At 44.3% G+C, this 10,091-nt stretch overlaps 2 protein-coding genes across 2 annotated transcripts in view; both read right to left on the bottom strand.

Moving 5' to 3' along the window:
• Positions 1-283: 283 nt before the first annotated feature.
• LOC132837298 (late histone H2B.L4-like) lies at positions 284-668 on the bottom strand. The gene has a single exon (XM_060856971.1). The coding sequence runs from the start codon at positions 666-668 to the stop codon at positions 288-290; it is 381 nt and encodes a 126-aa protein (XP_060712954.1). The 3' UTR covers positions 284-287.
• Positions 669-7,942: 7,274 nt separating this feature from the next.
• The window catches only part of LOC132837381 (late histone H2B.L4-like), an 85,612-nt gene continuing 83,463 nt past the window's right edge, over positions 7,943-10,091 (bottom strand). Inside the window, exon 7 of the transcript XR_009647518.1 lies at positions 7,943-8,024. The gene's annotated coding sequence lies outside the window, so the exon portion shown is untranslated. The remainder of the gene's footprint in view (positions 8,025-10,091) is intronic.

Raw genomic sequence — 10,091 nt, 5'->3', positions numbered from 1 at the left:
ATCAATGTGGGGGTGAAAGACGTGGGCATTTTTCTGCCAGGGGTAAACAAGATTAAAAATGACTCACTGGCGCCTGATCTGCTCTCGTCCGCCCCACTTCCGAATAATTTGCAAAAAAGCACTTATTAACTCAAAAACATATAGCGCGAGAACTTAAATTACTCGATCAATAATCACGAACTAAAACAAACAATCCTCAAAGAAATGGTTCAGCCGTCTCAGGGATGATGTGGGTGGCTCTTACAAGAGCCTTTGGGTTGTGGATGTGTGTGTTTCAGTGCGGTCCTTCACTTGGAGCTGGTGTACTTGGTCACCGCCTTTGTGCCCTCCGACACGGCGTGCTTGGCCAGCTCCCCTGGCAGCAGCAGCCGCACGGCGGTCTGGATCTCCCGGGAGCTGATGGTGCTGCGCTTGTTGTAATGGGCCAGGCGGGAAGCCTCCCCCGCGATGCGCTCGAAAATATCGTTGACGAACGAGTTCATGATGCTCATGGCCTTGGAAGAGATGCCGGTGTCGGGGTGAACCTGCTTCATCACTTTGTAGATGTAGATGGAGTAACTTTCTCTCCTGGATCTTTTCCGCCTCCTGCCACCCTTTGCTGGCGCCTTCTTAATGATTTTCTTCGCGCCCTTCTTGGAGGTTTGCTGTGTTTTCTTCTCATCAGCCATCGTCCTGCTCACTTTCAGAAACAAAATAAGGCAAAACGGGCTCGGAGTTCCCTTTTTATAGACTGACGGCGTCAGCAATGCTCATGAGGGATGGGAAAGCCTTGCTACTGATTGGGTAGTTAACAAAGAGTCATGCCGAAACATGGAGTCACTCTGATTGGTTAATGTGAGATTCAAAGTGGAACTGCAACGAAATGTGAAGTGGATGGTGATTCTGTTCCTGTCAGTCTGACTGAGGGAGATTTGTTTTGTGTCTGCGATACAGAAAGTGACTGTTGTATTGGCTCGGTTTCCTTTTGCTCGTTGTTATGCTGATGTGTTTCTAGCTCCGCATGTCTGTTCTGTTCCTCTGTATAGGATGGAATTAACACAGAACTTTTCACTATGTGAAAAAAAAACTCTCATCCATTAGAAATTGCGATTACATTTGTTGTCAAGTTAAACATACCACTGGAACCTGACTGAATGTTTTCTCCACTTGGGGTTGATCCAACTCATTCTCAATTGCACGGAGTTGGAGAAATTATAAGAACAAGTTTATATGGAATACTTTTGTTGAGACATATATTGATGAATATATTTCTGAGACCTTGACTGATAACTGTGGGCCCAGAAACGTATCGTTAAGTGGGTGCTTTGAAAGTACCTGCAGTGTACTGAACCACGCTGCTGCACTTTTCAATTAGGCGTCTTGCAGTTTCATGCACGGATTTATAACATTTCTCCGTCTTACGCGAATGCCTGTTAACCAGCAACTGTCAGCATGCTAAACATATATGTGTCACTTTAACTTTATATCTGTCATGTCCTAATTTACACATTTTGCATTAACTCAACATCTGTCCAATGAGGCTCTGGTCCTCCATCTAATGGGCAGTGTTATTTCAAGACCGGTTTAATTCTGTGACCATCAAACACTGATGTGAGCGGTAAAACGTTACACTATGTGCCAGTCACTTAGAAATATTCCTCCAATCTGTGCCCCCAGGAGGAAGTGAGAACTACTGCTGTTGGGGATCAGAGGCTTATGCCCAAAACGTCAAGATGAAGGGCTTATGCTTAAAACAACGATTCTCCTGCTCCTCGGATGCTGCCTGACATGCTGCGCTTTTCCAGGACTACACTCTCGACTCCAATCTGTGCAGGTCTGTTTCTGAGATGTATTTTGGTAAACTCTACTTCACAATCTTAACATGCCAGTATGTTACTGGACTGTAACTCAAAACCTTCCGAAGTGTACCTTGTTGCTTTAATCGGTCGGTGTGAATTTTGAAAGTACCAGGTACCACTTTGGACAGACTCAGGTAGGACTCACTACCCTCCACTCCCATGCCCTATGCAAACTGAACTTGGGTTTGTATTTATAACTGCAGCATTTTGATAATGGATAATGTACATTGTTACGGACAATATCTGCAACATCACTGCAGATGTTACATTGATTAGCTAGAAACTGGCATAAACAATAGTTGTATTATATCCTAACGATTTATTGCTTTGCAACTGACTCAGTATTTCATTCTATAAATGCCAGTTTATTCTTTCTAATCTTGTATTTACTCAGTATCAGTCAATTACTGGCATGACAGAGAGCAAATATCTCAACATCTCAAAGTTTCTGATGAAATGGGTTTTTTTTTCACTCCATTCTTGATACATCAGGGTAACTTATAACTGAATCGATCACTGTGTGATCTGTGAGCACACACACACGCATCAGTAAGTTAAAGATAAAGTGTATAGTGAATGATGCTGCAGATACAGTATATGCTGTAGTTATTAACTTCTTTCAATCTTCTGTCACTTTAAATACCTCAAAGCAGAAGACCATAAGAAGCTTGAGAATTCTGTGACATTTCTATCTGCACGTGTGTACTCTGTCCTGAGAACAGATCACAAAGACTTTAGTTATGGTCTTCATCTCATTTTGATGTTTAGTACTCACAACGAAAAACTCCCTGATGTATCAAAAAAGATATATGGCTACATGAGCATAAATTAAGCTGATAACTCAACCCTAACTGCTCTCTGTGGAACAGAACAAGGGGACAATGCTCTGCATTGCTTTCTTAGACAGAAGGCTTCCGTTCAAAACTGTGTCCCTTACTCGGGATTCTCTCATGAGCAGTGACATACCCCCAGCATCAAATCTGTCAACTCCCTTCAGATAAGTTTTATTTTGCTCTAAAGGTCATCCATTGTTCTTCAAAACTCCAATGAGAATATACCCAACCATTTTATACATACAATGAGAGCCTATCAATTTGCATCTCTAAGCTTCTGCTATTTGAATATGAGAGTATGGAGATCACCCTTTCCCAGTAAGATTCTGCTATGTGCATACCTATGTGATTTTCTCACCCTATACCTGTTGGTTTCTACTGTGTGAATACAACAGTTTCTACTCTCAAATGGGATAGTTTAATCAATCGTCCATGTCAGTTTCTGCATTGTTAAAATGTGAATGTAGTTATCAATGTCAACCTGCCATCTTCTGCGAAGTGAACATGTGGGGGTCCAGATTGAAATGTACCTGTTGCTTTCAGCGACAGGAATGCATGAGTTTAGTTATCATTCTTTTTCTGTCAGTTTCTTCGATGTGAATGTATTGGTGTAGTTATCCATCTGTACTGATGAAGGGCTTTTAAACCAAACGTCGATTCTCCTGCTCCTTGGATGCTTTCTGACCTGTACTTTTCCAATACCACACTCCTGACTCTAATCTCCAGCATCTGCAGTCCTCAGCTTTGCCTATCCATTTGTACCTGTCAGTTTCTGATCTGTGAATATGGAAGTGTCGTTATTAATCTGTCCATCAGTTTCTCCAATTTGAATATGACTGTCTAGTCATCTATCTCTCCCTGTCAGTTTCTATGATGTGATGACAGTCCAATTATTTATCTGCCCTTGTCAGTTTCTGCTGTGTGAATATGAGAGTGGCATTATCAGTCTCTACCTGTCAGCTTTTGCTATGTCAATGTGATTTTAGTTATCAATCTGCCTCATTAGGTTCTAGGTGAATGTAAAAATGTAGTTATCAATATATACCTGTGAGATTCTGCTCTGGGAATGTGGGTGTGTTATCAAACTGTACCTGTCAGTTTCTGCAATGTGAATGTTTGAGTGCAGATTTCAATTTGTATCTGACAGTTTCTGCAATCATCAGTCTATCCCTGACATACAGTTGAAGCTGAATGGATGAGTGCATCTGTACCTGAAAGTATCTGTATCTGTCAGTTTGTGTTCTGCGAATAAGTGAGTGTACTTACACATTTGTCTCTGTTAAACATGACACTTGCAGAAACTGCAGGAGCTCTATTTACTTCAAATCTCTGTTGCTCAACATGAATAAGATTTTATCTATTGCCATCCATGTCAGGGTGGCATGGTGGCACAGTGGTGCCAGGGACACAGATTCAATTCCAGCCTTGGTTCATTATCTGTGTGCAATTTGCACGTTCTGCCAGTGTCTGCATGAGTTTCCTCTGCGTGCTCTAGTTTCTTTGCATGGTCCAAACATGTGCACGTTTGCTGGAATAGCCATGGTAAATTGTCCTGTATTATTCAAGGATGTGCAGTGTCAGTGGGTTAACTGTGACAAACGTGGAGTTATGGGGATAGGGTGGGGTCTACATCTATGTGGGATCAGATTTGGAGAGTTGTTGCAGGGCACTGGAGAAATTCTATGGATTGTAAATGAAAGTGAGACTTTTTCTATCATTAATCAGTCTCGACAGTGTAAAGCAGTTTGGATAATTTCCACAACTTTTATTCAATGGTACAGTTTTTGATTAAGTTATATTCTGCATCTGTATTTGAATTTATTGTTCACATGTTTATAACCAGACTACTTTATGAGAGCTTTCTCACTCTGTGTCCAATCACCTCTGGGTATCTGTCTGAATGTGTACCTCTTCATGTCAATATTTGATTTCCCTTTGGACAGGTATAATGTTTTGGAAAGTGTAGGGGGGTGATGGCTGTCCATGCTACATTCCCCTGAGAATCCAAATTTCTGGTACTGAGACTGGCTCGAATGCGATGAGGGGTACATCGGCTTCCAAGAGATCAATTGAGTGAGGGGATTCTGTAGTCCGAGGTACAGACAGATGTTTCTGTGGCCAGCAGCGATAAAGCAGAATGGTGTTGGTTCCCTGGTGCCAGGATCAAGGATGTCTCAGAGAGGGTACAAAATGTTCTCACGGGGGAAGAGGGGACAGCAAGAGGTCATTGTCCACATTGGAACCAACAACATAGGAAGGAAAAAGGTTGTGATTCTGAAGGGAGATTACAGAGAGTTACGCAGAAATTTAAAAAGGAATTTACTCCCAGTGCTACAAGCTAGTGAGAGCAGGAATAGGAGGATAGAACAGATGAATGCATGGCAGAGGAGCTGGTGCATGGGGAAGGATTCATATTTTTGGAGCATTGGAATCTTTTGGGGTAGAAGTGATCTGTACAAGAAGGATGAATGCACCTAAATTGGAAGGGGACTAATATACTGGCAGGGAAATTTCTTCGGGACAACTTAAACTAGTAAGGAGGAGGGGGGGTGGGGGGGTCCATGGACGTAGTGAAGAAAGAGATCAGGCTGAGACTGGTACCGTTAAGAACAGAAGCGAGTCAAACAGTCGGGGCAAGCAGGGACAAGGTAGGACAAATAAACTAAACTGCATTTACTTCAAGGCAAGGGAAGTAAATACAGGGAAAGCAGATGAACTTAGGGCATGGTCAGGAACATAGGACTGGCATAGCATAGCAATTACAGAAATATGGCTCAGGGATGTGCAGGATTGGCAGCTTGATGTTACAGGATACAAATGCTACAGGAAGGACAGAAAGGGAGGCAAGAGAGGAGGGTGTGTGGCATTTTGAGAAGGGATAACATTACAGCTGTGCTCAGAGAGGATATTCCTGGAAATATATCCAGGCAAGTTATTTGGGTGGAACTAAGAAATAAGAAAAGGGATAATCACCTTATTGGGATTGTATTATAGACCCCAAATAGTCAGAGGGAAATTGAGAAACAAACTTGTAAGGAGATCTCAGCTGTAACCACGGTAGCGTGGCAGAGTGGTCTAAGGTGCTGGATTTAGGCTCCAGTCATTTCAACTTCAGTAAGGCTTTCGACAAGGTTCACCATGGGAGACTGATTAGCAAGGTTATATCTCATGGAATACATTTGAATACAGAACTGGCTCAAAGGTAGAAGACAGAGGGTGGTGTTGGAGGATTATTTTTCAGACTGGAGGCCTGTGACCAGTGGAATGCTACAAGGATCAGTGCTGGGGCCTCTACTTTTTTGTTTTTTACATAAATGATTTGGATGCGAGCAGAAGAGGTACAGTTAATAAGTTTGCAGATGACACCAAAATTGGAGGTGTAGTGGACAGCGAAGAGGATTACCTCAGATTACAATAGGATCTGGACCAGATGGGCCAATGGGGTGAGAAGTGGCAGATGGAGTTGAATTCAGATAAATGCGAGGTGCTGCATTTTGGGAAAGAAAATCTTAGCAGGACTTATATACTTAATGGTAAGGTCCTACGGAGTGTTGCTGAACAAAGAGACCTTGGAGTGCAGGTTCATAGCTCCTCGAAAGTGGAGTCGCAGGTAGATAGGATAGTGAAGAAGGCGTTTGGTATGTTTTCCTTTATTGGTCAGAGTATTAAGTACAGGAGTTAGGAGTCATGTTGCGCTGTATCGGACATTGGTTCGGCCACTGTTTGAATTTTGCGTGCAATTCTGGTCTCCTTCCTATCGGAAAGATGTTGTGAAACTTGAAAGGGTTCAGAAAAGATTTACAAGGATGTTGCCAGGGTTGGAGGATCAGAGCTGCAGGGAGAGGCTGAACAGGCTGGGGCTGTTCTCCCTGGAGCGTCGGAGGCTGAGGGGTGACCTTATAGAGGTTTACAAAATTATGAGGAGCATGGATAGGATAAATAAGCAAAGTCTTTTCCCTGGGGTCGGGGAGTCCAGAACTAGAAGACATAGGTTTAGGGTGAGACGGGGAAGATATAAAAGAGATACCTAAGGGGCAACCTTTTCACACAGAGGGTGGTACGTGTATGGATTGAGCTGCCAGAGGATGTGGTGGAGGCTGGTGCAATTGCAACATTTAACAGGCATTTGGATGGTTATATGATTAGGACAGGTTTGAATATGGGTCGGGTGCTGGCAGGTGGGACTAGATTGGGTTGGGGTATCTGGTTGGAATGGACGGGTTGGATTGAAGGGTCTGTTTCCATGCTGTACATCTCTATGACTCTATCTGTAAGAATAATAGGGTGGTTATGGTAGGGGATTTTAACTTTTCAAACATAGACTGGGACTGACATAGTGTTCAGGGTTTAGATGGACAGCAATTTGTTGAGTGCATACAAGACAATTTTCTGATTCATTATGTGGATGTACCTACTAGAGAAGATGCAAAACTTGACCTACTCTTGAGAAACAAGGCAGGGCAGGTGACTGAGGCGTCAGTGGTTGAGCACTTTGGGCCAGCGACCATAATTCTATTAGATTTAAAATAGTGATGGAAAAGGATAGACCAGATCTAAAAGTTGAAATTCTAAATTGGAGAAAGGCCAATTTTGACGGTATTAGGCTCCTACCAGTCCATGCCGATCAGATATCCTAACCCAATCTACTCCTGCTGCCAGCACCTGGCCTATGCTGTACATCTCTATGACTCTATGAGACATAAGGGGCAGTTTTATTCTTAAACAAAGAGACTGGTAGCAGTGGAACACACTGCCAGGGGTGGAGATGGAGGAAGATACAACAAGGGTATTGAAAGGACTTTTAGGTAAGCAAATGAATATGTAAGAAATAGAGGGTTATGACCATAAGTTAGTTACGCAGTGCACCCTCAGTAGCCCTTCAGCTAATAGTCCTTCTGACTCGGGTTGTTTATATAATCGCCAATTCCCCGTACGTCCCATACGTCCCCACCACCAGGGCAATACTTAAAGGTCTCTTTTCTTACCTTGGTCTGTGCACAAAGTTACCTGGTCATTTCGGTGCGCCCAGTCCCACGGCAATTCCTGCAGCAAATACCGCTGCCCCCGGTCGCCCGGATATATCCTTTAAGATCTTTCCCTACCCGGGTGTTGTGCACAAGAGGTGCCCGATCGAACCAGCTATGTCTGCCCGCCTTGTTTCCAGGGTGTACTAGTCTGGATCGTACTCGCCCAAACCGCGAACGGCAAACAAGGGAGTTGGAGATCGCCCAAATTGGCAAAGTGCACCTTCCCCTTTGTCTCAAGGGTGTCGAGCGGTCAGAGTTTTGGATCCCAGGCGAGGCCCCAAATTGTGAGAAACGAAACTTACTCACAAATCAGCCTGAGACAAAGCCTTGGAAACAAGAACAATTTATTATGGCCTTGCAACTCCCGGACGCCTCTGCAATCAAGCAAAAATGCACGCAAAAACAAAGCATGTAAGCATTCTTATTCAGTTTGCAAGTTGCAGAATCACTCCTCCCTTTTCCCATCCTATCATAAGCCGATTATCTCACTTGTTTTTTTTCTCTAGTTACTTTCTTAACTGGCCATCCTGCTATCCTTGTAAGTCTGCATTGTTTGTTACAGCTTGTTCTTTTATCCAGTTTCTCTTATCATACTATAAGCTTTATACTGAAATGCCCGACTACTTCTTTTGTAGTCAACTACAACACTTTAACGTTATTTCTTAATTTAAAACTATTTCTTAAACAAAAACCTCTATATTTGTTAAATATCTTAGCCTTACGTATGCTGCAAGAATCCCGTGACCGTTTGTGTAATGTTCCCCTTACCCCCCCCCCCCCCTCAACACCCCCTCACCCATCTGCAAAAAACAACATCCCTAACCACCACCTCCTGCAGAAACTACATTTCTAATCTCCCACATTCCTGAGATAGGGGCCCCAAAACTGCTCACTATGTTCCAGATGTGGTCTGACCAGAGCCTTATACAGCCTCAGCAGTACATCCCTGCTCTTGTATTCTAACCCTCCTGAAATGAATGCTAACATTACATTTGCCTTCCTAACTGCCAACTGAACCTGCCTGTTAACCTGAAGAGAATCCTGAACTCGGACTCCCAAACCCCTTCGTGCTTCAGATTTCCGAAACCTTTCCCCATTTAGGAAACCGTCTCTGTCACTATTATTCTAATCCCATTGCATACCCTCCCACACGGTCATCCATCTGCCAACCGAACCTTAATAGGATCCTGAACTCGGACTCACCCCCGAGGACCTTGTTTGTGCTTCAGGCCTGGCAGCATCTGTCCAGAGACAGACAGAGAGAAAGCGGGGTCAACGTTTCGAGTCCGGGACAGCCGTCCTTCTTGTTCACTCCCACCTCTCTGTGTGTGTGTGTATTTGTGATTATTATTGAGTTTGGCGAGTCCCGGGCCGGCCCTGTTGTTTCTCTCTCCTGAAAGGGTTGTCCCTTTAAAGAGTCTTTCCCCTGAAGCAGCTGCTAACGGTCACTTGGGGCACGAGGCGGCCGTTAACCGCCATCTCGCGCGGGGCCTGAGGGGGCGGGGCCTGAAGCTAAAATGGCGCCGGGGCCACGCGGGAAGGAAAAGCGCCGAGGGAGAGCGGACTGTGTCAACATGTCCCGTCCCCGAGGGTCAGGATGGTGGTTATTGGCGGGTGGAGGGGGACAGGAGAGATTCCCCCTCCCAGTGAGGTATCTTGTACAGACCGCGAGGTCTCTCTCTACATCTACCTCTCTGTGTGTTTGACTGTCCATGACTTGCTTTAACTCTTTGACAATGTTGATGAATCTCGATGACGCTGTGATCTTGTGTTTCCCTGTGTCTCTGTATGACCATGTATCTTTATGACCATGCCCCTCTGTATATCTCTCTCTCTCTGTTTCTCCCTGCCTCTCTATGATTTTGCTGAGACTTCTGAGAAGGTTTTAAGTGGGAAGTGCACCCAACTCCAACTCCTCAAAACCGAGTTCTGGAACTGGAGCTGATGAACTCCGGATTATCCGGGAGGCTGAGGGGGAAATTAAGAGGATGTACAGGGAGGTGGTCACTCCCCAAACACAGTATAAGGATAGCTGGGTTACTGTCAGCAGGAGGAAAGGGAACCGACGGTGAGAGCAGGGGTCCCCTGTGGTCGTTCCCTTCAGCAATAAGTATACCGTTTTGGATATTGCTGGTGGGGATAGCCTACCAGGGGAAAACCATATTTGTCAGGTCTAACCATAAAGTTAGCATTAAGGCACTTTACCTGAATGCTCGTAACATTCATAACAAAGCAGATGAACTAATGGCACAGATCATAGTGAATGATTATGATGTGGTAGGCATCACAGAGACGTGGTTACAGGGGGGTCAGGACTGGCAGTTAAACCTCCAAGGATTTTCAACTTATTGAAAAGACAGGGAGGTCGGCAGAGGGGGTGGGATTGCCTTGTT

Source organism: Hemiscyllium ocellatum, chromosome 49 (genome assembly GCF_020745735.1).
Source record: "Hemiscyllium ocellatum isolate sHemOce1 chromosome 49, sHemOce1.pat.X.cur, whole genome shotgun sequence".
Taxonomy (NCBI): Eukaryota; Metazoa; Chordata; class Chondrichthyes; order Orectolobiformes; family Hemiscylliidae; genus Hemiscyllium; species Hemiscyllium ocellatum.
Note: the sequence above shows the minus strand (reverse complement) of the source record. Positions and strands in the feature narration are given on the sequence as shown.